This window comes from Bemisia tabaci, chromosome 7 (genome assembly GCF_918797505.1).
Source record: "Bemisia tabaci chromosome 7, PGI_BMITA_v3".
NCBI lineage: Eukaryota > Metazoa > Arthropoda > Insecta > Hemiptera > Aleyrodidae > Bemisia > Bemisia tabaci.
The window spans coordinates 30,425,885-30,453,383 of NC_092799.1; the positions used below are offsets into that span (position 1 = coordinate 30,425,885).

Below are 27,499 nucleotides of genomic sequence, written 5' to 3' on the forward strand. Positions count from 1 at the left end.
GAGCCCTTTCTGCGCTAATCAAAGAATTTGAGGAAAAAAGGCTCGTCAGTGGCTTATGACGTGACGTCGTCGCGTCATCGTCACTGTGACGATGACTGTAAAAATCACCACAATCGGTCCGGTGGATCTTACATTACAATTTGGATGAAAAATGAAAAAGGTAAAGTCAGAAAGCAAAAGAGTGAACCGCTTGACTGGTTTAGAGGTTAGGTATGTCATGCTTGCGATACTCAAAATACTGATTTCCGATGGCTCCAACCAAAATAATGGAACATGATATTCAGGGGTGCAGAATGTTCACGATCTGGCGAGATATATCTCGCGGGTGAACGGTGTATATACACTGCAAAACACGGCATACACTCCAATGGTAGCCGCGCTGACTTTTTGTCGTAATTACTTCGACAGCGTTAATATTTTGTCAGATTTACTTCAATCGCACTGATTTTTGTTAAAATTACTTCAATCGCGCTTAACTTCTGTCAAATTTACTACGACTGCGCTGATTTTTTGTCAAATTTACCTCGCCCGCGCTGTGCAGTAGTGCGTAGGGAGAATTTGCGTTTTGCTGGTGAAAGCGTACACTGATGAACTTCCTGCACCCCTGCATGATATCAAGTTCGCATTGTAGGTGGAGTTTATTGTGCTAGTCCATTTGTTCATTACGAGTTAGCAAAATAATCATAACTGAATCAATTTTCACTTGTGAGGGACACTCTTGTATACATGCACCCACCATCCTAGCAAACATACGACTAGTTTGTGCGTCTGCTAACACTATCACCATTGAGCAGCGATGAACATTGAATGGAATAGCGACTAAATCAACCTGAATTAGAGAGCTTTTTGGAGATGATGAAGCATTCAAGCAGAATAAAATTCACAAATGAGGGGCTTGGAGGACAAGGCGCATAAGTGCAGTTTTTGCTATTTCGAGAAAGACGTGTTTAAAGTTTCGAAATTACATGGATCCCTGTGGCGGAAAGAAAGTTCCAACTGACTTTTTGATGCTTAAAAATTGGAATTTGAGAGCGAATTTTTCACAAACTTTCCATTAAGACTAGTTTTACTTGAAATCATTAATTCCTCAATTTTGTCAAGAACTGCACTTATCCTTTAGGCCCCTCAAATGTGGAATCAGACTTTTTGAATGATAACTAATCGTTCAAGATAAAATCACGTAAATGTGAGATTTTGCAACGTGGAAACTTTTTCTGCATACTTTTGCCGTGGTACCAAACCCTTGCTCGGATGCCGGATCCTCCCTCCCTCCCCTCCCCTCTCGTCCCTCCCGCGGATGAATGCTCTTCCCCTCTCTTCCCGTAGGATTCTGATTAGAGCCGCGGTTCGGGGAGAGGATTCGCTGGGCGGGGGGCGAGTTCCGCTCCCCGACTGAGTGGAAAGTTGTGTCGGAATCCAAGGCCGTGAATTTGGGAGAAAAAACCGGCCGGTGAAACAATAAAAACGAAAGGACCAAATTTGATATTGAGTAACGGTACAGGTATCTCTGAGCAGGTTGTTTACCCCTTCGAGAGGAGCGCGATCCGAGATTGAGCGCAACACCGCTGCCTAATTTACCCACCAATCCCCTGCTCCGTAAAATGACCCAAATGCGACACAGGTCCCTATCTCAAATAGTAATTACTAATGTGATCAAAAGCACTACATGCATACGTAGAGAAAAGGAAAAACGCTGAGAAATGCGGCTCGAACTGGATGGTTTTTTTTTTTTTGTGAATTATTTATTCTATATTATCTACTTACAAAGTAATACAAACAATTTTGTTAAGATGATGCCATAAAAAGTTTACAAAGATATAACAGAGTAATATCTTATTTCTGTATGTAGAACTGTATGTAGATAACAAGGTGGTAATATAATGCTCGGCCCACACTATTTTGCGAGGAAAACAAGATTAGAAAGTTCAAAAATTTCAATTTGAGTAAACAATTTTACAGCTCTGTTGCATACACGCATACGTACATTGCACTCAAAGTTAATTGAAAAAAAAAAGAAAAATCTACTATGCACCTGTCATATTTACTAAGTGCTACGTGCTAAAGTTTAAAAGAGTGGAAGGGGTAGGCAGGGAACTTTGCCAAGACAAATTGTACGAAAAATAGATGAATATCGTGAGAACTGTGATAATTGTCATGCTTTTACTTGGTTTTTTCATATTTTCATTTGTTTTTCGACGATAAAAGAACGCGCTTCGAAGAGTGATTTTTGCTCTTGCCGCACTTACTCCAAAATGTCGGATTCACGAATTTGAGGGTGGGGAAGGAGGAGGAGAGGAGAGAATTGTTTTAGGTCGGCCTGAATTTGGCGCGCTTAAGTCGGCGGCAAATAGAAGAAACTTAACCTTTTTAGCAAGTTCAACCCAATTAAACAGACTACGGTCGATTATTGAGCGGCAGCAATACGTGGCCGTTCAACATATATCGTCACCTTCCAGGCAAAGTATCACAAGCGCCGTGCGACGTTTAAAAATTTCCGCCGCCATTTTATTTTTTTACAGAGAAATTGTTCGACGAAGCTGTCCGAAAATTTCACTGAATTTTCTTTGTGCTCCCGATAAGATTTAGTGAAATTTCCAAACAGATTCAACCAACAATTTCTCAGTAAAGAAATAAAATGGCGGCGGAAATTTTTAAACGTCGCATGTCGCTTGTGATACTTTGCCTGGAAGGTGACGATATGCTGTCACTTGATCATACGATAATGTCCCCAAACCAATCAAAATTCCATCAGTATCATAAAAAAAAAAAAAAAAAAAAAAAAAAAAAAAAAAAAAAAAAAAAAAAAATTAGTCGGAAAATTAAGCATGGAGGTTTTATCAGACAGACGGCCGGAGTTTAAAACGGCTGGAAGGATTTTGAAGTTCCATAGGGGCTTCGACGAGTTTATTCGTAAATGTTTGCAGCGAAAACTGGCGTCGCGTCACCGGAGCGGGAAACCACTAAACGAGCTATGGATGGAGGTGGAAGAAGATGAAAGGTGCCATCTGAGCGGGGGAGATCCCGGTTGCCATGTCAGATCAGTGGAGCACAGTCCCCATGAAATTTTAACTTTTCCTCCACGTACCAACTTATAAGATCTTCACAGATATTTTTTAACGTGTTACATTGAACTATTTATTATATGATATTAGGGGACACGCCCCCTGACTACTTCGTGGCCCGAGTGGCCCGCTTTGCTCATCAGGCGTAATGCGTCATGCGTTACTTCTGTGAATTTAAAAAAGATCCGATCTTACTTAAAATTGCCCTTCGGCCCTGGGGATAAATGGTCTCATCCTACGAATGCTCCAAAATGTGTTGTTGACACCAGAGCTTAGATGAGTGATTATACGGGGTTATTCAAAAGTCACGCACCACTCGCCATTTTAGTTCTAATTATGATATCGATTTGCGGTTTAAGAAGGTTTTCCTCATATCGAGGGGGAAACGGTTTTAGGTACTTTCCAGTTTTTGATCTCCTTGAAGGGAGGGGCGCGGGGCGCGGGGGGTACCTCAAAAATTTCAAATGGACACCTCCCTCATGGCCAGTGGTGCGTGACTTTTGAATAACCCTGTATGAGTGTACATATGAGGGGCTTGGAGAAGGAGAACAAGGCGCAGAGGTGCAGTTTTTGAAAAAAAAATTTTTTTAATGATCTCAAGCAAAACTAGTCTTGATGCATATTCTGTGAAAAATTCGCTCTCAAATTCCAATTTTTAAGCATCAAAAAGCCAGTTGGAACTTTCTTTCCGCCATAGGGATCCATGTAATTTCGAAACTTTAAACACGTATTTCTCGAAATAGCAAAAACTGCACTTATGCGCCTTGTCCTCCAAGCAACCCTCCAAGCCCCTCGTATCTTCTTTTCCCCCTAAGTATGTAATAACCACCCGTTCCAACCATTGAGATTGCTCCATTTTTCCTTTGCCTTCTTCGCCTGTCGCTTCATCGCTCAATTTAAAAAAGTCATAGCATTCCTAAATTACATAACCGGTCATTTCGGCATTTTTCACCCCCTCCTCCCCCCCCCCTTCATGACGCTTCTGAGACGTAAATCCCTACACCTTTTGACATTTAAAAAAAAATGGGGTAATGCTCTTCTCCAGCCGCCCTTCCCCCAGAGCGTTACGTAATGTATGAACATATGAACAGCCCCTAATCAGCCCGCTGAAAGCACTGGAACTACAGTCCTCAATTCTATACCATTTTCCCATACTCGGACATTACCTAAGTACGTGCGAGTGTAGTAGTAGTGCGTTTTAAGGGAGGCCTCTTCACCCCTCTCTCAATTATAAGTATGACGGGTTGCGTTCTCCTCCCGTGTGCAGCACCATTTTCACTGTTGAAAATTTCTCTTCAATTGAATACGTGATTTAGCCGCATACATTTGGTTGATACGGTTCATCATGTCCAGAACTGGGGTAGAAAAAATCCACTGTGTAAACCTTCTTTTTTAAGGGTAAATAACACTTTTCTCACGTTATTTCCGTGAGATTCCATGCATTTTCGGTATAACGGGATAGAACCAGAAGACAATTGGCTCTGGGCTGATTATTGAAATTGACAGACAAATCGATAGACAAAGAAGACATGAGGAGCACGGAGCGATCCTATTGGTTGAAATGGGTGGTTCCTATAGACTAAGAAGGAAATGATGGATTATAAGGGTCTCTCGTCTCTCGTGGACCTCCTTTGTCCATTGCAACCACCCGCTCCCACCAATAGGATCCCTCCGTATCCCTTTTGTCTCTTTGTCTATAGCTTTGTCTATATCAATTTCAATAATCGACCCGCACCCTACACCTACACCGGCCTACACCTACGCATACCAATGCGTAGGTGTAGGTGGTATTGCTCATTATGACGACAACGAGGCTATGTTATTGTTAACGTCGGAGGCATCGAAAAGCGATAGGTATCGAATAGCATAGGCAATAATTAGGTCTATACTTGGCGGTGATTGCGAAGAGTGCAGTAAGAGTCAAATTTTCGAAATCGAGTTTTTTTCAAAATTCGTCTAATCTCTTTTAGACGTCATCACTGAAATAGCTAAAACAGCAAACTTCCTCATAATTGTATCAAGACGAGACATAATGAGAAAGCCGTAAGTGCGCAAAAAATGACGTAGTTTCAGCCAAGACAGCGGTCAATAGCTGCCATGCTAAGGAAAAACGCCGTATGAGCCTCCAGGCGCTGCCATATTTCCTTTAGTAAATCACGAATTTTCGGTAAAATTTATAAATCTTTTTCTTCCAGTTTTTCAGACAATCTTGTTTGCAATTTCACCTAAAGCTCCTCAAAATTTCAAGGGAAAATATCCATAGCTTTCCTCAAAAATAAACATTTTATCGGGAGAAATTTGGCAACTCTCGAATGTTCATACGGCGTTCTTCCTTAGCACGGCAGAGTAAGCAACAATATTCCACAAGAGAGTCATTGAAAACAGTGCTTTCAAGTAGAGTGCAGCCCTCTTCTGCCAATTCCTAACCTGAAAATGTGTTTGTTGTGTGTACAAAACACAACCATGAAAGCATGCTGAAGATAGCACTTACGGCTGTCTTGCCTAAGAATATCCTAGCATGAAAATTATGACACCACCCTTTTTATGTAATCGAAATAAAATCAGTCGGTTCTTAATCATCCACACGATTTTTAGGAGTCTTTCGGACGATTAGTCTGCCGTCCAAAGTGAAGCGGCATACCTCCATTCTCCAAATTTTCCATCTTTTTCTGACAAAATGCTGTTTTACAAAAACCAAATGAATATCCATCCTTCATTTTTCCAATGCAACTCCGCCACCAACACCATTAGGAACTAAAAATGAAAAAATGAAGCCTCAAGGCAAATGAATTTCCTTGTAATAGAGCAGTACGTGCTGGAAAAAAGGAAACAATTGGACTGCATTTTGCAATTTGGAACTATAAATTCTGGCTCTTCTGGAAAAACACTTATGTGCATAGGGAAACTAATGGCACATACGTTGTTTTTGAACCGGGCTAGAATTTTTAGTTCCAAATTTCAAAATGTTGTCCAATTTTGAGTGGAGTTACGGCGTTTTTGCTGTGGACAGAAGTAGTGGCAATTTGACAAAGGACGGAGGCTTCTTTCAATAAAATTTTCCGGTCAGAAGCTTCCGAGCCCGTTTCCTCAAAACTTCATTTTTGCACTTGCTGCTCTCTCGGCTATCACGGCAGTGGTAACTTGACGGGAAGGCTGCGGTGCGGTGGAGGCTTGGCAACTCGGGGGGCGAAGAGTATTAGCAGCCCGAAGCTGAGCCTCCACCGAGGACCGACACTGTAGCCATAGCCTCAGTGAGCCAGAGCTCGAGGTAAGTATATTAAAGCGAGGTCGACGACTCCTCGGTAATTCCCACAGTCATCCATCTCTGTATTCCTCCCTCTCACGGGCCGGGGCCGGGGCCGCCCGCTACTAGCCACCCGCGGCCCTCCCCCCACCCCCTCTGCCCCCACGGCGTTCAGGGCTCTCCGCTCTGCCCGGGTGGAAGGGGCACAGCCGGGATGAGGAAGGACGAGATTCGAAAAGTGACCGTCCGCACTGGAAAAAATGTGGTAGATTTTACCATATTCTAACCAAGTGATACGAGTGTGGTAAGAAGCACCGGACTAAACCGGACTGTGGTAACATTTACCACATTTTGGTAAGTATCACCGGACTTCTGGTGAGAAGTACTACAGTAAAGGCTCTACAAGGCGAAATTCCGATTAAGTCAAAAGGCCGATTAAGTCGATTTCTTTTTCGGTCCCTAGACACGTCTACACGTAAGTGGAGAATTGATTAAAACAAATTGCCGCTTAGGTCGAATTTTTTGTCGGCCCTTACACTATTCGACTCAGGGAGCTTCCACTACATAATTATGTGTTTTTTCACTGAATTATATCACTGAGTAAACAATTAAGTAGGCTAATGGTAGATGTTAGCATACTTTATTTCAAAGCACATGGAAAGACAGAGGTACATTTTTTAGAAAAAAATGCTTCTTTAAGTGTGGTCAAAAGTCTGACTTGGAGTTTTCGACGGAAAATGTCATCCTCTAGTGCCCTTAGTAAATATTTTTGAACGAAATTTGAAAGTATTAAAAAAATTTTACAGCTCATGTGAATCATAACGTATTTCTTTTTCAAAAGTTGTCAATACAAAAAGAGTTTTCTTTTAAATTTTGCTGATATTTTCAGTATCTTGGATGTGCGTGTGGCATATCCAAAAATTGGAGGCGTTTACGCTTTACTAAGACTAGACTGAGTTGACTGTAGCACCTTGATGCAACTATTCGTGTTCCACGGATGTGCGTGTTGCGTGCTCAAAATTGAAGGCACTTCCGCTCTTCTCACCATTTCAGATATGCATGGAAGTTGTCGTTAGTTGTAGCACCCGCGAATAATAGAGTGCCTCTGTAGGGATACTAGGTATTGCATCTCAATCCTTTTACTCCAAAAAAAGAGCCGATCTTTAATTTCACAAGGAATTTTAGGTTTTCATGGATTTTCTGATTTCCAACTTTTGAAATAATTTCTGAAAAATATTTGATAGATATTCTCGTCGGAAATCATTCTTTTCCTCTTAGCTTCATTTGTCTCACTGTCGATAAAACGAATTTCTAATGATGGGTTGTTGCTTGGAGGTGATATTTTCTTCAAGCAGGAAAAACTTCACCGTGAAAAATGTCCTCGAATTACATCCAAATTAAGTCAGCTGCCTTCCTTAGATTTCACAATTTTCGCAGTTTCAGCCTCTATTTTATTTCTTCAGTAGGAGACGAGCCAATTGGATTACACTTTTCAAATAAGAACCACTATCTCTGGCTCTACTATAAAAGCACGTAGCATGGGAAAATCAATGGTATATATGCTGTTTCTAGCCGGAAATAGAGGTTTCTCATTGAAAAATTTAATCCAATTATACTGCTTGAAATTGTTAAGAGTATTCTTCAAATATAGAGGAAAAATGTCGAAACTATTGTTAAATATCTCAAATGAATCAGTGAGAACGAAAACACACCAACTCGGTATCTCAAAAATACTCACTTTTCATGTAAGAGAGTCAGTTTTCAAAAAGATCATTGAAGTTAACGCATCTGCTCCAGCTTGAACCTTTAAAGTGTCCAAGTACTTGTCTCTCGGCACCAAAGATCTTTCCCTTGTGCTAACTTTTTCAACTACTGTGTAGTTTTGCGTGTGTCTTGATCGTTTTCATTTTTTCGAGTTGGTGTGTTTTCGTTCTCACTGATTCAAGTGAGAATAAAGCAGGACGGGAGATCCACAGCTTTGCAAAGCGAGATAAGTGGTTTCCGAGTTAAACCATCGACACGCGTGAATTGCAAAGAGGCGAAACGTTGGCGCTTCTCGTAGAGGAAACGAAGCATGGACAGAATCACCTGCTAGCGATGCACATGCACACAGTATCACCGCTCTATAATTAGTCGCCTCGCAAGTATTTAGGGGTAAAAATAAGGTTAGGGGCGGCACCAATTTAGAGGCTGGATCGCTGAGAGATGTAGAAATGCATGCGGGGGTGGTTTATGTGCATTAAATAACGCGGGCTGAGCCGCATCTCACACGTGGCGAGCCAAAGGGTTATTTTTGGGCGGTCGTCACGTGGCATGGTGCTCGAGACTTGATTTGAGTGAAACGCTGGAACCTCCCTCCACCCCAACATAGGCGATCCTGCCCCCTCCTGCCTAGGATTGCCAGACGAACTTGGCGATGTTAGGGTGGGGGATTCCGCATAAAGATGAATATGTTATGACTCGGAGGGGATAATTTTGCATCATTTGGTGAAAAAAACACCTGAAAATTCTCCTTAAAAACATTTCAAAGTTGGAAAAAATTAGAGTACCTGTATAGCGAGAGTATGGACAGATGTGAAACTCCGAAAATCCATCAGGCCTTCACCGATGCTTCTGCGAATAAAGTTAGGGCCCAGAAATGCAGCCAACCTATGAATTTCAATTATCCAGAACGATTTACTAATACTATTGTTACGAACCATCGTTTATTAAGCACGTGTTTGACTCAGTTTTTGCATAAATTTACTCAATTTCGCGGAAGAACGCTCATTTCTGTACATTCTTTGCCATCATGGTTAGAATTGGAATCTGCAGACTGGCAGTGAAATTTTGTGCGTTAGAAGTTGATTAGAAGGGTGGCTGCACTTTTGGGCCCTAAGCCCTCCATGAAGCGATCTGTCCATACTCTCGCTATACAGGTACTCTAGAAAAAATGAGCCGCAAATCAGGGAAAAGTGCAATTGAACAGGGCCGGATTTACCTACTTGCCGCCCATGGGCTGCCTGTATTTTGCCGCCCCCTTCTCATTCGTTTTGAAACACCGATACAAACTATCAAGTGAACGTGCCAGCGGGGGTGGGGTGCGTAAGACGCGTTTACTCGTGTTGGAAACATTTTTTGGGAAAGCCCTGTCAACACTACTGGCAAAAATTCACCGAACTTTGCGCGAACGTAAAGTTTCGTAAGCCTATATCTCTGCGTGGACAAGGCCTTCCATTCATAAGAAATGAACGAAAAAATTATGAAAGAACAAACATAAATGTGGTTTAATGATTTTAACTTCCGCCGCCGCGCTGCGCAGACCCGCGCAGACCGCACCGTGTTTGGAGCAATGCGTGAAGTATTCCGACAGTTTTGTAGGCGCTATGAGTTTCAAGCCGACGACCGCTCCTGAACGCACTGTGTTTGACGCAACGCGTGAAGTATTCACGCAGTCTTGAAGGCGCTATTTGTTTCACATTGACCGCAGTGACCGCACTGTGTGTGATGCAATGCGTGAAGTATTCGTGCGGTCTTGTAGGAATGTAGGCGCTAAAATGTGTTACATGCCGACCGCCGCGCCGAGGGCTTCTCCTTTTCATCTCAAGTCCTCGTCATCATTTCTCTCTTAGTCGCGCCGCGCCGGTTTGCTTTGCCAAAAATCTTGAGAAATTCTACTTTTTGGGGCACTCAAATCTGAGTTTCTCCGTTTAATCAATATATCGACGAGTAGAGTAAAAAAATGCATATCTCAGCAGTTTAAGTTTGCGCTCATGCATGCTTTATTTCTATATAAGGAAAACCCACACGACGTTCTCCATTAAAATTGTCTGTACATTTCCCGTTCACTTTCTTGTATCTACTCATTCTTTAATAATCACACAAAATTGTAGGGAAATTGTTTTCTTCTTTTTTTGGTAGAAATGAACACATAATCGAAGATTTTCAAACTCTGAAATCGCGCTACGCATTCTGCGCATTTGGCCACCAATATGATGATGTCTCCAAGACATTTTGAAAGATTTCCAATCATTATTGGCGTGAGGCTGGAGTTATCCGAAATTAGAATCATAAACTCCATGTCCCACGGATACCTGAAATATTTTAAGTGAAATCTCACGATTATATTATACGTAACGTTAAATTTTTTTAAAAAAAATTAAAAACTTTGAAAAACAAACTTAAAATTACTGACTTGCATAAAATTTTTAATTTTTGTAGCTGACGCGTTTCGGAGGTGTCCCGACCTCCGTCCTCAGCGCGTTTCCCGCTAATATTATTCCTAAAATTTTACTACCCTGTTCATTTGATTGATGTTCAGGCGCAGTGGGAAGATTGAGCTTTTGGAACCGGGCGTCGGAGCTTTGGTGGGTATAGGCGGCCGGGCGGGGGTGTGGCGGGGGCGAGTGGAGGACGAAAGTTGGGTCGGAAGGAGGAACCACAACCCGAAGCGCATGCCGCGACCCCGGTGCCGGAGCGCGGGCCCGGTCTCCATCATGAGCCCAAGAGCCGCGTCGCACACTGGTTCGAGTCAATAGGAGAACTCGGACAAAATCTGGAAACTTTGAACACTGAAAAAAAAATCTCGGTGTATTTACTAAGAAAAGGGTAAAATTACTGAGAATTCAGGGTTCTATTTGATCCCAGTTTTTTCTTGGTAAAATAACCATTTATGAAATTGGTAATTTAACCGAGAAATCTCGGTAAAATTATTGAACTTTCTCGGTAATTTTACTGGACCTTGGTAAAAACGCCAATATTTTTTATCGACTGTGGTAGAATTACCGAGATAAAATGGCAAAGTTACCGGGGATTGATTACCAATAAAAGTGGTATTCTTACGTTAAAAAAACAGTAAAAATACCGGTTTTTAGGTAAGTTTACCAGTCTGTCTTGGTAAAATTACCAATAATTAGTAAAAAAAGTGAGATGGTAAAGGTACCAACGGACCGTGGTAAAAACGCCGAGAAATTTTTTTCAGTGAAGGCTCGTATTTTTGAAAATATTAAACAAAAAAGTTTCAGCGTAGTGTCATGGGGTTTTTCCTGAAATTTCGTTTCAGGAACACCCCCTGTAATAGAATTTGTGACGATATAAACATCAAAAATTAAAATTTTAAATCGAAAATTTCGTGTCCGACCTCCTCTGTTAGCTTGTTCCATTGTGCGGCGCGGCGGTGGCCGTGGTGCGTGGTGCGTCGCGCTCGCGAGGGTTCCGCTCTCGGCCCAACTTGGCCACAAACAAGCAAAAGCCCCCCGTCAGACGTTGCCGAATTCTGAAACCTATTCATCCTGACTTCAATTCACTGGAAAAAAAAAAAAAAAAAAAACACTTTGGATCTAGAGTCCAGACTCTTGAAAACATTGACAAGAAAAAGGACTTTTGATTCAATCAGATTTAAGCTTAAATCAAAAGGAAATCCGCTCAAATTAAGAGGCTTGGTTCTTGATTTAAGCTTAAATCTGATTGAATCAAGAGTATTTTTTCTTGTCGATGCTTTTAAGAGTCTGGACTCTAGATCCAATGTGTTTTTTTTCCAGTGGTCCAACGAGGTTATCAGAGAAAAACCGAATGAAACCTTCATCCAACAGGAAGACAACTTCGATGTTTTGCCCTCGATGGCGGATCCGGGGTCTCGGTGACATCTGACCCCCCCCCCCCCCCCCACACACACACACACACCCTAACACACACGTTCTAAATAGAGGAAAGGAAGTGGAGAAAAAGGGAAACGGACAGGGGGTGAAAACCTAAAAATGTACTACAATAATTTTAAGACCTAACTGCGCTACTCTACTACATTTGTTTGTTATTCTTTCTTAATACCTTATACAGAGTCAAATAGAGCAATTGCTGAGGAAAGATCACCGTTAAAAAGATACAGATCCGTCAATTTTGAACACTCGAATATTTGACGAATATCAATCTGAAAGTACTTAAAATTTATTCCGAGAGGGGTTTTATGAGGAAAACTTTTCGGGGGAGACCCATCGGATCCCCCATTTGCTGTAAATATTCTCCAGAATCGTACCTTTACATAGATTCACGATCTACTGTGAACCAGAGACAAATAGAGATCCTCCACTAGTCTCCTACGATTTATATTTGCGTTAAACACTTGAAATCGTCCTCTTGTTGTCTTTTTTATTTAATTTTTATATGCAGGAGCATTGACATGAGTGTGGATGGAGATCACGCTGTTTCGCCTTCTATTTTCGAGGTAGGCAAGAAAAATTCCATGAGCCTTCGTGCTCAAGGAACAACTATTGTTGGACGGAGGATGTCCTCTTGCCTAACCAAAAAATTGAAGGCGAATTCGAAGTGTGCGTAACCACCACACCTTTTCATGTCAATCCTCCTCCCTCAAAACTTTCAGACGGTCCTCCCTCGGGAATACAAATTTTTATACACGAAGTATCCTCTACAATAGTTTTCACTTGAGAAGAGGTCAAAAATGGAAAATCGAACGAAATTCCCGGCTAAACATTGAAGGGCATAATTTCACAGGCGCGTTGAAAAATGAGGTGGATTTTTAAGCTACAGCAATTTTTAAGCTATAGCAATGTAAAACGAAAAAAGAGAAGAAGATAATTAAAAATGAGTGGAAAAAGGAGAAGATTTGAAAATGTCTAATAAGTTGCATCGGTCTACATGACCTTAAAAACTTCTAAATTGGTGTTGCAAAGATTCGAAGTTGATTACAACAGTCCATTCTTTACGTTAAGGATATCTGCACCCAAAATGAAGGGCTTGAAGGACAAGGCGCATAAGTGCAGTTTTTCCTATTTCGAGAAATACGTGTTTAAAGTTTCGTAATTACAGCGATCCCTGTGGCGGAAAGAAAGTTCCAACTGACTGATTGATGCTTAAAAATTGGAATTTTGGGAGCGAATTTTTCACAAACTTTCCATTAAGACTAGTTTTACTTGAAATAATTAATTCCTCAATTTTGTCAAAAACTGCGCTTATGCACTTTGTTCCTCAAGCCTCTCAAATAATCTGCACCGGAATTTTTCAGAACTTTTAAACAAGATCTTCACCAGGACTTAAACGCGTGGAGATTTTTATTCGCTCTATTATAGAAAGACCTCTCGATAGATTCTATCAATTCTGAAGGTAACCAAGAATCCTGTCCGAATACTCAGAGCTGTCAAAAAACTGATACGTCAAAAACTGAGCTTATGCGCTTTGTCCTTCAAGCCCCTCAAATAATCTGCACCGGAATTTTTCAGAACTTTTAAACAAGATCTTCATCAGGACTTAAACGCGTAGAAATTTTTTTTCGCTCTGTTATAGAAAGACCTCTCGATAGATTCTATCAATTCCGAAGGTAACCCAGAATCGTGTCCGAGTACTCAGAGCGCCACAGAGGACTCGGTAGGGGGAAGGGCACTTGGTCACCCCAAAAGGAATTTATGGGAGAAACGAAGCGAGTGGTGGGTTCGGCGGGAGCGCGGGCAACGCCGCCCGACTCGGGCTCCAGCGACTCGGATAACGGAATCACTTTTCCGTTTCTTTTTATGAATTCTTTCTTCCATCCTCCACGTCCACCTTCCATCTTCCCTCGCAGCGGTCACTCACTCAACTCGGCGCGCCTCCCCCTGCCACAGCCCCCCCTCCCCCCGCCGCACCCCCGACCCCGGAACCACCACCGCGAGCTACCGCGAGAGCGACCCCGATTCACATGACCACTCGAAATCCGAACATCCACGGCTTCGGGAACATGCACACCACCGTCCGCCTTGAGAATATCCCCTCGATATATTTCTGATGGATGCATGAACATCTCGTCACCTTCCGGCCAAAGTATCAGAAGCGACACACTGGAAAAAAAACACATTGGATCCAGAGTCCAGACTCTTAAAAACATCGACCAAAAAAAAAAAAAAAAAAAAAAAAAAAAAAAAAAAAAAAAAAAATACTCTTGATTCAATCGGATTTTTGCTTAAATCAAGAACCAAGCCTCTTATTTGAGCGGATTTCCTTTTGATTTAAGCTTAAATCTGATTGTATCAAGAGTCCTTTTTCTTGTCAATGTTTTCAAGAGTCTGGACTCTAGATCAAATGTGTTTTTTTTTCCAGTGCGATGGATGCATGAACATCTCGTCACCTTCCGGCCAAAGTATCACAAGCGCCATGCGACTTTTAAGAATTTCCGCCGCCATTTCATTTTTTTACAGAGAACCTCAAAACCAAAATTTCACTGAAACGCGCGTATTTGTGTGTCTATTTAAGTAACGAATATCTGGCAAATTTTTTTTCAAATTATTCCGAGGTCCGCGAGATCAAACTTACTTTAGTGTCGTTTTTTCCAGTATACATAAATTAAACTTTCAGGTCCAGGTTTTGCTGTCAATCCTTCCATAGCTTTAAAATTTTGGTCTAGAATTGAAGCGGGAGTCTAAGCCGCGGAAACTAAAACCCTATCTAAATTGAAAAAAAAAAGAAAAAAATTTGTAAACACCTCCCTCCATTATTTCGAAAACATTCTATAGGCGGATCCAAAGGGACGTAGGGAGCACGCACCCCCTTCTGCTCGCCCGAAAAAAAGGAGGAAAAAGAGAAGGAAGGAGCGGAGAAAAAGAAGGAAAGACTTTTACGTCGGTGATTTTTCAGGACGGAATTGACTGAAACTGCTTAAAACTTCGGAAATTTAAAGATTTTCCCGGGGACGGGACGCCCCCCTTCCCGTCAACACCCCCCCCCCCCCTTGTTCGAGGTGTCTGCATCCGCCTATGGAAAATTTCCACCGTTTTGTTATGAAAATGGGAATTAGAGCGATTGCTAGGTGAAAAGCTGGTAAATCTGCAAGGTGTCAAGTGCAGTTGTTATTGACTTTTGATATTGAGAATCGGTCATGATCAACATTGGTGAAAAGCGAAGGATGAGACAAAAACGCAAGAACGCACGCGATGTGCTCACAGTTGGACGTATTTCTGGCAAACGGAACTATGTGCATTTAGACATGAGCCCTGAGACCCATAAGAATAGATGCATGACGGGGCTCACGTCATGATGCACATAGTTCAGTTTGGCAGAAATAAGTCCAATTTTTCAGCCCGTTCTCATTGTCTCAAGCTCAGCGGACGAGGATGGCGCACGTGAGGGTATTTGCTATTTACACCCAGAATGTCAACAAACTGACCGACAATGCATTGCTTCTCTCCTTGCAACGCTCCTCGCCCCGAGGTTTTTTTTTTTTTTTTTTTTTTTTTTTTTTTGCTTTTGTCGCTTTCCGTTTCTTGTTTTTTCACGTTATGACGTGAGATTTGCCGGAAATGCAAAGGGGGATTCCGATTCTCCATTCTTACTCGACGAAATTTTGCGAACGTCGGCGTTTTCAGGGTCACTTCCAAGAGAGCACTGTCGTGCTAAGGAAGAACGCAGTATGAGCCATCAGGCGTTGCCAAATTTCCTCCGAAAAACGGTGAATTTGCAGGAAATTCTTGAATATTTCTCTCACAGTTTTTCCGGGGATTTTGCTCGAAATTTTACTTGAAAAGTCTGAAAATTTCAAGGAAAAATATTCATAACTTTATTCAAAAATGGATATTTTCTGGGAGGAAATGTGGCAACATCCGAATGTTCATACGGCGTTTTTCCTTAATGCGGTAGAGTAGTCCTCGTTGCGTTAGATTTCTAATGTTGGAGGATTGGAATTTAGGTTTCTGGATACAATTCTTATACAGGGAGATCCAAGATTCTCGCACTATCAGCACAAGGCATCACCCTTTTAAGTTTTGAACAAGGTGAAGTCGAGACTTGAAATTTTGTGAGTGCTCCTAGGTCAAAGAAACGACTTCTAGGGACCCTCAAAATTTTAGAGGGACCAGAAAACCCCTTAAGAAGGCACAGGATCCACAGGTATGACAAGGACGATGCGGGACTTTTGAATCACCCTGTATGTAAAGAATAACTTAACATTTCTTTAGCTCATATACTTACGTATGATTCTTTTTTTATTTTAAATCAAGTTTTTTTTTCGTGCGCAAGGAAATGTCACAAGCAATTTTTTGGAAAAATTAAGGTGAAAGTCTTATAGTTTCCAAGGTTTAGGTATTAAAATAGAGTCAAAGAGTCATTAGAGTCAAAAATAAATTTTTTAATTCTTGGATTTGATTTCTCCGCAAAATGGTGTGGACCTAGCACCATTTCTCCCCCTTGTTAATACTAGTGCTATATACTAATTTGTACTAACTTTCCATATATCAATTTTTCTGAGGCTACAGCGCTTTCTTAAGCACGAAAAGGCCTCAGCGTTTTATTTTTTCTTCTTTCAATTGCAGGAGGCATACATAGTTTTGAAATTGAAGCTCCATAATATGTGAACATTTTGTATTATGATTTCTGACAAAGAAATATACACATGTATATATTCAACTTCAGCTCTGACCCGGATGTGGCAAGTTGCAGCGGGGGTTTTTGTTTAGCTTTATCTTGAGAAATGAGGTGAAATCGTTAATGAGATTACAAGGAAAAATTAAAAACACAAGACATTGAATTCATAACTCCTCGACGGAGTTGACCTCAACCCCGCGCCCTTTTTCCCCACCCCTGCCAACCACTTTCTTCCCATCGGAGTTGTCAAGTCAAATTCTAGACAATCAATTCTCCAAACAGTGAAATAAAATATTGGCTACTACGTAATTGAAACTTGAAACTTTATCCGTATTTCTAATACATGTTGGTATAATTTCAAGGAATATTTGGACTACATTTTGTAACTATGAACTACAATATCTGGTTCAATTTAGAAACATCACACGTCTCTCTATGTTCCCGTATGTGAATGAGTGTCTTTACGTATGAGCCAGAAATTGTAGTTCCTTGCTTAAAAATGAAGTACATTTCATCGGTTCGGTTTGTAATGAGTTCTGCGAAATTAAATAAGTTGGCGGGTAAACTTAGTCCCCTTATTCAAGCGAAGTAACCGACAAATCTGAGGTGGCAGTTTGACAATTGATTCACTTTGAACGTGTGAGATTTATAATTGGTCGTATTTATGCTTAAAGGAACTATGTGCCTAGGATTTGCGTGCAACATAGTTCTCAGTGGCGTGGCATGCTTTGCGATGTATCGATTGTTATGCCGTTTAAACCTGAGGAAAAGGATCGATAGACAGGCTGTTAGCAGCGAACACCTTAATAATCGATTCTTTACCATAGAATTAAATGGCAGAACAATCGATACATCGCAATTCACGCCACGCCACTGATAGTTCTTTTTAGCATGAATAGGTTCAATTTTATCCTGAGTATATACTGGTATCATTTTAATTTGCAACTATTGATCGTTCGTATTAGACGCTGTCAGAAAGGCATCGTGAAGAAATTTCCTAAGGCAGGTATTGGCGGAATTTTTTTTTAAACGGAGGGTTCGGGAAAAGAACTTATTCGGGCGATATTTTTTTGGTGTTGAGGGAACCAGGTTTGGAGTTGAAAAACCTCATTGTGTCTCTTAGCCTGGATAATTTTAAACGGGTTTTATGAGTCTAAATTTTGTGTTGCGATATTAAATAAGTATAATACTTACAAACTGATCTTACTCAAAATCATCAATATCTCAATTTTTCTGAAAATGTCATCGCTACGTGTTCAAGTACTACACCTGTCATATTTCACACGCATCAAGCTACTCGAAACATTACATTGTCCTCCAATACCTGAGATTCTTAAAAATAATCTAAAAAACCTAAGAATCTAAAAAAAAACTCAAAAACTAAAAACCCGCAACGCGTGTACGATAAGGGTTAAAAACAATTCACGCATTTACTTTGCTGTTTGGCAACAACCTGTGCTCTCCCTTCATATACCATTATCTCGAATGCAAAGTTCAAAGGTACTCGATAATAGATTGACTAGGCATCGTACAAGGTATATGATATGCTGTTTCACTTATCATAATTTATCATAGGTTAACGGTGTGCTCGCTTTTTTGGGAATAGTTACCTACTGATCGAGATTGTTCCTCATTAGTTTCAGCTCAAGAACTCGGTCGATTCAAAAAAGCTTAGCACCAGGATATAAATAACAGCAATCCTATTTTCAGTATTTGTAACGGAATCGAGGAAAAGAGAATCAAGGCGAGCTGGGTAAATTCGGCTTACCTTTAATTCTTTGTCTCTTAGGAGAGTGTACCGGATCGCTAAAAGCCAGGATTTAATTTGAAAAATATTTGACCTTACTTTCAAAGAATCGGGTTTTTTTTTTTTTTTTTTTTTTTTTTTTGCAGAAACTGATTTAGAAATAGGTATGGGCAACAAATTGGCTAAGTTATCGAATTCACCCCCTCTGCTTTGAGCTCCCTTGTTGAATCGCACCAAACGAAATAGATATTCAGAGAGGAGTCATCTATCATGCCGCTAAACTTGTGGTTTTTTGACACCCTTCCGTCCTTCATAACGATGCGCCGAACTCCCTTCCTATCGCAAAAATTGCTGCTAAGTGTGTCTCATTAGATCTTACAGGAGGAACAATTTTTCGAGACCATCGCGAATTCAGCCCCAATTTTACGTAAAAATAGATATTTTTTAGTTTAGTATCGTCATGAGTGCCTCAAAGCTCAATGATTTTGGTTTACATTGTCGACACTCCACACTCCACAGCGATCTGATGGCTAGAATCTTGCGCTATTTCGACGGCGAAAAAGCAAACTAAATTAAGTACAAATATTTTTTAAAAAAAAACACGAATACCCTCGCGTTACTGTTATATGGAATGAACGCCAGTATACATAAAAAGAAATTAGTTTAAAGTTCTTCTTTAAGGTGAGGAGGCCTACCAATTGTATTTTAATAGGAAAAATGTTAGAAATAAGAGATGCAATGAAATTTTCCGACCTCTCTCTAGCTGTCGAGTTTTCAATTGATAATGCCTGGGAAACTAAAAAGAAGGACTTTCATAAAACTATTTTAATACCTAAACCTTGGAAACTATAAGACTTTCACCTTAATTTTTCCAAAAAATTGCTTGTGACATTTCCTTGCACACGAAAAAAACTTGATTTAAAATAAAAAAAGAATCATACGTAAGTATATGAGCTAAATTTGAAATGTTAAGTTATTCGTTACATACAGGGTGATTCAAAAGTCCCGCATCGTCCTTGTCATATGACTTATTTTTCCTCGAAAAATTAAAATAAGAGCCGAGATTTTGAAATACCGCAATGGAGATACGTAGTATCTCATTTTATCCATCGACATGGAGTCCTCCTAAACAAGGAGAGCGCGTTTGTAGAGTGACTATGAAAATGACCGCAAGATACCGTCACCTTCCGGCCAAAGTATCACAAGCGACGTTTAAAAATTTCCGCCGCCATTTGATGCTTTTACATAAAAATTGTTCAACGAAGCTGTCCGAAAAATTCGCTGAATTTTCTTTGTGGCGCCAATAATATTCAGTGAAATTTTCAAACACATTCAACTAGCAATAGAGAATTTGCAGGTGTCTTAAATTTTGTGTGTTTCATCTTTGAAATGATACTGCTAGGAAAACTGAGTACGAGGACATCCTTGGTTTCTAAATTGGACAATTATTGGAGAAAATACGGCAAAATAACCTAATCTGCTAGAATACATGCGTTTAAATGGAAAATGCCGCCATATGACGTCATATGGCGGCGGATTTTCTCACCTATAAATCTATTTTACTCCACACTGAAAAAAAACTCCGGCCTTGGGAGCCGCAATCACGGGCTATATAGACATACCGTCCGTTCCGGGCTCAAAGGCCGAAAATTCTGGCTGCTGGAGCCGTAGCTTCAGAGGCCGAAGCTACGGCTCCAGCAGCCAGAATTTTCGGCCTTTGAGCCCGTAAAGGACGGTATGTCTATATAGCCCGTAATGGCGGCTCCCACGGCCGGAGTTTTTTTTTTCAGTGCAATTTTCCATGTCAGAAAAAAATTATAAAAAAACCTGTAAACTCAGCTCATTGAGCACTCTCAGATGAAGCAATAACAATTTGTGCAAATTCTCCATTTCTCTGTAAAAAAAAAAATGAAATGGCGGCGACAATTTTGAAAAGTAGCATGACGCTTGTGATCGCCTATTCGGTCGGAAGGTGACGATACATTTTAAGGTGCCGGTGGGTGCGTCGGCAAGTGGCGCTGCGTCGGGTTGCTCCGGTGACGGAGCCACCGCCCGCGTCGCGACGCGCTCCGAGGGGACGCTGACGCAGCCGAGGCGACAACGCAACGCCGCGACGCCGCGAGCTTCTGTCAGGGTGAACCGCAGCTTTCACCGCGGCGCGGCGTGGCGCTGTGACCTCCAGCCACGGCCGAAGAATAGGGTATAAAAGATCCTCATCCAGCTCGGCTCCGACTCCAACCTCCGACGCGGAGGAAAATTGCGGGGGGCAATGGGGGCATTGGCTCGGCTTCATCCATTCCAGCGCCCGCTCGCCTCTTTTTTCATCATTCGTTTTAATAACCATTTTCATTCAGTCCTCTCGCCGAGCCGCATCTCGCCCGCGGAGGGGATGCGGGGGAGGAGCCGCGCCACACAGTGGATCAAGTCAATTAGACGTTGAGTTTTTGACTAAAACCGCAAATTCTGACGTTCATTTCGTCACATTGAAAATTTTAAGGGGTGCTAGAAACTAGAAAAAAATTTCACGAGGAAACCAATGGTTATGTTGCATGTGTGAGGGATTTGCGATTTGACCATTGATTATTATGTAAAAGTTCGCGAGAAACACGATGGTGCCACTGGTTTTCTCTGAAATCAACTCCCAAGCTCAGAAAAAGCTCTCAAAGTGAGGCTAAAATGGAGGGGATATCCCACCCTACCCTGAGAGTCCACCTCTACATCAAAACAAACTCTCAATGTAAAGATAGGGAGCAAATACATTAGCAGGGTTGCCGTGTTTTCAGTTTTGGAGTCCCCGAATGAAGTGGCAGCCCTGTCAATGTATTTGCTCCCTATCTTTGCATGGAGAGTTTGTTTTGATGTAGAGGTGGACTCTCAGGGTAGGGTGGGATATCCCCTCCATTTTGGCCTCACTTAGAGAGCTTTTTTTGAGTTTGGGAGTTGATTTCAGAGAAAACCAGTGGCACCATCGTGTTTTTCGCGAACCTTTACATAAGAATCAATGGTCAAATCGCAAATCCCTCACATATGCAACATCTCCATTGGACATGAAATTGACTAAAACCGCAAATTCTGACGTTCACTTCGTCACATTTTAAATTTCAAGGGGTGCTACCAGAAACAAATTTCACGAGGAAACCAATTTTAAAATCTCAAAGTTTTGTATGAACGGAGTTATAAGCGTTTAAAATGTTCAAATTTTGTCCGATCTCCCCTATCGACCCGATCCACTGTGCGCCATGCCACGGGACGGGACCGGGAACAACCACCTGTCTTGAGCGGTCATGCTAGAGGGGGCAGCAGTCGAGTGTGGCGTTTATCACGGACCAAGAATGACCATTCTCACGTGTGACACCCCATCGTTTTTTGATTCATATCAACCTCGGTCCTACCAAACGGGGTCAACCGGGGCCTCACGATAAGCAGCGTGGTAATCGACTCAGTTTTAACAGGATCGCGTTCAACCCGAGGGAAGCACAACTTTTTCGAGATGCGAAAGGTTTGTTCACTCGCTGAAGGTACCAACATGGACCTGTGGACGAGGTGTTCATCGGAGTGATACATGGCATACCTCAGTATTATTGGATGGTATAATATACTTGATCTACAATACCCTACGGGGCTACATATATAAAAGTCGCTTTTATACCGCTCTCTGGCGCTCTGCGACACCTAACCGCCACTAAACTCGGTCCTCCCACAACCCGTCAGGGAGTTTTCACTCCCACATTTCATTTAAAACCCCCTGTCGCCACCCTTTCACTGGGCGTCCCCTTTGTCTCTTCCCAGGAAGAACCCAATCAAGCATCCTTTTTGGCAGCCTCTCTCCCGTCATCCTATTAACATGACCGTTTTAATGGGTGGTAGTTCTGGACTGGACTAGATCCCTAGGACTGGTTTGGTATTGAATTTGACCTAAATCAGTTAAGCCGTTTAAAAATGGCGAATTTTAGGCAGGGGGGGGGGGGGGGTCGCGCGGCATGACGGGAGCCGGGCAGCTGGCCGGAGCAGGGCCGCAAAATGGGTTAGAGGGGAAAAATTGTTGGGCAAACTGTTCGTTGTGCTGTGGGTCAGGAAAAGGAAATATCTGGAAAAACTATTCATTACACAATGGCTTACAGACATACGATTCTATGACTGTACCACTCCCACTTCGGGAAATACAATTGCTTCACGCGGTGAATGCGCGGGACACTTAGAAAATAGAAACAACTGAATGCGGTTTTTTTGTTGTTTTTTTTTTTGCAAAAATCCATGATTGAAATTGCATCAAATAATTTAAAAAGGGGGCAGGCCAAAATCCTCTGGTCGAAAGTTCTCCAGTGAGTTGATGATGAGAGTGGCTTGGTCTTTGTATCCTTGTGTTACCATACTATCTGGAACCATGACAACTTGCATTCTAGCTCGCTTAGCTGCCAGCACACCAGAGGGTGAATCCTCAAAGACCAAACACTGATAAAAACGGGGGAAAAAGTACCTTAATATACTATTTCGCAATGATTTTAATAAATAACTCTAAATAAATGAGCACTCTTGCACAGTGCACGTCCTCCCAAGACTACCCGGACCGCAGTTAACTTTAATTTTGGTAAATTTGAAGATCAAATGGGCAGAATCAAGCTGGCGAATTTTGTTTTGAACAAATGAACAGAGATTACCAGGACAACTTCTTTGCATTCAGACCCGAAAATTAATGGTAAATTTTTTAATTGAAAACTCAAAAAAGACATGTTCATATTTTAGGATTGAATCCTGATTTACTTACCCGCTCCGGAGGTGGGTTCTTGGGAAACCTCGATGCACAGACGAAGAAAATATCAGGGGCCGGTTTGCTCCTGGCGACCTCAGGATCAGTGTCACTGACGACGATGTGGTGGAAAAGAGAAAAAGTTTTTCGGTGACAGGCTCTTAAAATATCCACCATTTCAACCCAAGCGCTCGTTGCTATGGCCATTGGAATTTTGTGTGCTGCCAGATGTCGAATGAGTTTCTTAGCGCCTAGAATTTAGATTAGCCACATGACTGACACTGAGCTTGAACTCTTTAAAAGTTAAGATGCCCATTTTCACATAAAGCGTTAAATGTATAAGCTGAACTGGACCTCCTATAAATTGCGCATGGTACTCAGAGAGGTATAGATATCTCATACGCAGATGGAAGGGAATAGCAGAGCCGAACGCAAGGATGCAAAATGTACTACTAGACAAGGACCTGCAGTTAATAGTACAACTGTGACCTGTCAATACAAAATTCAAAAATTCGTTAGTACCTACGAATATTATGATTGGGAAAGAGATGCATAATTTCATTTGCATGTTAGCGACACTTAAAATTTTGAAGATTTATCTCCCCACTTTAACGATTAATAAAAAGAAGAAAAAGCCTACTCCTATCAATTTAATTACTCAGATAATATGTTGCCGATATTTTATTTGCCCTTCTATTTTCTGTGGTCACAAATGCATTTTCCAAAATTCAGACCTCGAGGCTCCGAATTTTTTTTTCTTTTTGGTATAGCTTGTGCATCAGCCTGATTTACAATTTTTATGCTTCCTTCAAGCTCCATCGAATAACTTAAGAAAAATGAGAGGAAAAAAGTGCAAGCTCGTGATATTCGCCGGTACATTCGAGCTGAAAGATGGGAGCAAGCAGACAGTGTCGGAACTTTGGTGTGTCAATGGCGACGCCCGGACTTCTAGCTATTCCTTTACGTCTCATTTTAAGTTAGATGCTGGCTGATCGCCTTCAATTTCAAAGTTAGGCAAAACGAGCGGTCATAAATCATTTGCAGCTCTGCCACAAACCTGGTTTGAATTTAGCATCCTTGATCCAAACTTTCATCAGCTCTTTGATCTCCTCTGCAAGTTTTTCTGGAGTCGCTCCTTTTATTTTCAAGAGATCGATCAAGGTCCGTAAACTGTCGAGGGGGTGTTTCCCGATGACCTTCATTTTCGCTTCATTCGTGTAGACTCGGCCGTATCTCGCGATGACCGCTGAAAAAGCCACCCTATAAATTTTTTCAGAGTCTGAAACGAAAATTTGAATACTGCGATTTAAAGCGTAACTTGACTGTCAACCATAAATTAATTCCTTTCTATGTGGGGAAACCCCACCAAGCGGGGTTAAAAGCCCACTTTTTACCATGCGATAGGTAAGTAAAACGGCCAGGGCCGGATTGAGGGTGACGAATGAAGCACGGCTACGCCATGCTACATCACATCAAGAGCGCTATACAAAGACGAAGAAGAAAAAGAGAGAAAAAATGAATAGAAACGATAAGTATTAAATTTATCGGGAAACTCGAACACCAGGCTGTTCGAAAACATAGTCATCTCCTTGCATGCTTCAATGAATGATCTCCTTCAATTTTGGCACATAGGGAACAAACATGCACGGGAGCGCGAACAAATATCTATTCAAAACACACATATACATTTTAATCACACCATACTTTGACTGTTTCGATGAACAATGTTGTTCGGTTGGAATCGTCCATCTGAAGTTCGCCTTCAGTTTTGGAATAGGCAACAAAAATATTGACAAGCATAGAGGTAGTTTTTTTTTTTTTTTTTTAAATTAGCTGTGTTGAGTTCATTTGATTCAGCTCATTGCAAGGGTAGTGCTATGTTCCGAATGCCCCAAATTGAAACGAGGTTAAAAATCAAATTTTCTCTCGCTAGAATTCCTCTATTTGAACTAGAATTTAGTTAATTATTTATTTAAATTATTTTTAAAAAAGAAGGATTCCCTTTCTTTTGAAAAAAATTTTCTCGCCTGAATCACTCTTTTAACGCAGTAAGTAAACGCGCACGCACCAGGGCCGGATTTACTTACTTGCCGCCCATGGGCCGCCTGTATTTTGCCGCCCCCTTCTCATTCGTTTTGAAACATCAATGAAAACCACCAAGTGAACGTGCCGGTGGGGGAGAGGCGTATAAGACGCGTTTACTCGTGTTGGTCACATTTTTTTCGAAAACCCTGTCAACACTACTAGCAAAAGTTCACGGAACTTGGCGCGAAAGTTAAGTTCCGTAAACCTATCTGTATAGACGGGACCCTCCATTTATAAGAAATGAACCAAAACATTATGAAAGAACAAACAAAAATGTGGTTTAATAATTTTAACTTCCGCCGCCGCGCCGCGCTGACCGCACTGTGTTTGGCGTAATGCGTGAAGTATTCCTACAGTCTTATTACATGCGCTATGCGTTTCGGGACTTTCGGGTAGAGTCCCTTTATACCCAGAGTTAAGACAACTCGATTGTCAGCTGACTGGCAGCCGGCCTTGGCTGGCCATGGAGGCCGAAACGAGTGCACCCAAACGAACGATATTGAGGGATAAGGATCAGGAATCCTGCGATGTCTGTCACACAAAAACAACAACATCAACAAATTGATCAATTAAAAAGAAAATGAGATTGGTTTGTGAATAATTTCTTAATCTATTTTCATTTTGGACCGATGGCAATAACGATTTACTCTTGATAAACCACAATTAGGTAATATTTTCATTATTCTTGTTGACATTCGAGGTACCGCCATCTTGGTGCACTCGTTTCGGCCTCCATGAGCGAGAACCAATAAGAATTGGATTTTTTTTTTAGGCCACTTTCAGCCCAACCCTGGCCCAACCAAAAGTGAGTTGTCTTAACTCTGGGTATAAAGGGACTCTACTTTCGGACCGACCGCTGCTGCACGCACTGTGTTTGACGCAATGCGTGAAGTATTCATGCAGTCTTGTAGGCGCTATACGTTTCGCGCTGCCCGCTGCTGACCGCAGCGACCGCACTGTGTTTGGCGCAATGCGCGAAGTATTCATGCAGTCTTGTAGGCGCTAATATGTGTTACATGCCGACCGCCGCGCTGAGGGTTTCTCCTTTTTATCTCACGTTTTCGTCATCATTGCTCTCTGCGCCGCGCCGTTCCAGGCCAAATTCCGTGTTCGGTTTCTCTCTTAGTCTTAACTCGAGTAATTAAAGGTGCTGTCTATTGTACCACAGAGGGACGACAAAATTAGAGATATACTCTCAGGAAATGAGAGATTTTGTCACCTTTTCTCGTTCGTAATTTTTTTTTCTGAATCCGATTCTTCTTTATAGCTACATTTAAAAAATTGCAAACTTTGCCACCATGGGCCGCGGCCTATGTGGCCACCCCCTTAATCCGGCCCTGCCACGCACTAGTAGTTCTCGAATAAACGCACTTTTTCTAATCACATATCTCTTACAGTTGACATCCGTAGAATAAAATGTGACGAGTCACATTTTCAAAATATGCATATTAAAAGTCATCCAATAAATATAATAATCCGCGCAGCACTGTTTTTTTTTCATTTAAAGTAATTTGTATTACCTATCAGGAGGCCATCCATATCAAAAATACAATGCGTAACGGGCTTGAACTGATTCTTCGCAGATGTCATCCTCAAAACACTCGTTTAGTCTATTTTCCGAATAATGGGGTATAGTAGAGATGCCTATTTACACTTGATCATTGTCCAAAAACTTCGGTTGAGGAGGGTCAGTTTTAAACGAATTAAATTCCACTGTCGGAGGCCAATGCTGCATTTCGTATGTAGTTTCAGAGGCATGCTCAACTGCTCAACCTATAATTCTTAATTTTTATCGGAAGAATATCAGGTTTATGCATCTGTGTTATGCAACTTTATCACTTCCGTCTCGCGGCTTTAACTTGCATCCTTTTTTTTTCTTTTTTTTTCTCGTTAAATTCCATGAAATTTTGCAAATTCAACCACATTGTCCTTCCCTATAAGCTCATATGCCTTAGTCCCTGCAGTTCATTTTGTCCCTTAGCGTTCTACACCTCAAATTAGAGCGCCAACACTCAGGCGTGCATGAACATACGGTGCACGATCCTGGTCTGACCACGTGCAGATTTCAAGTTTGGACGTTTCCCTTTTCGAGCTTCCTGAAACGTTGAGCGAGCAAATGTTTATTCCGCGGGACAAATTACACACTGCTAATTACAGTGGCAGTGCTGCACCTTACGGTCCTCTCCGGTGCTCCACGTTACGGCGCGGCGGCGTTACGCCACGCTAAAGGAGATAACAAGTCGCCCGGCTGCGCTGCTGCACTCCAGGATTCCCCCACGTTCTGCGTCGTTGTACCT

At 41.6% G+C, this 27,499-nt stretch overlaps 1 protein-coding gene across 3 annotated transcripts in view; it reads right to left on the minus strand.

Annotated features, from left to right (window-relative positions):
* Positions 1-26,985, minus strand: part of LOC109043650 (pseudouridine-5'-phosphatase) — a 60,235-nt gene extending 33,250 nt beyond the window's left edge. Inside the window, exons 1-4 of one of the 3 annotated variants that reach the window (XM_072302393.1) lie at positions 26,723-26,983; positions 24,175-24,363; positions 23,136-23,368; positions 22,581-22,822 (exon numbers count right to left, since the gene is read on the minus strand). In XM_072302393.1, the coding sequence (XP_072158494.1) occupies positions 22,649-22,822; positions 23,136-23,368; positions 24,175-24,363; positions 26,723-26,792 (666 nt within the window). In that variant the 5' untranslated portion in view covers positions 26,793-26,983 and the 3' untranslated portion in view covers positions 22,581-22,648. Of the gene's footprint in view, positions 1-22,580; positions 22,823-23,135; positions 23,369-24,174; positions 24,397-26,722 lie in introns of those variants that run through there. The other 2 variants (XM_072302392.1, XM_072302395.1) reach the window with 2 other exon arrangements.
* Between the last annotated feature and the right edge of the window lie 514 nt (positions 26,986-27,499).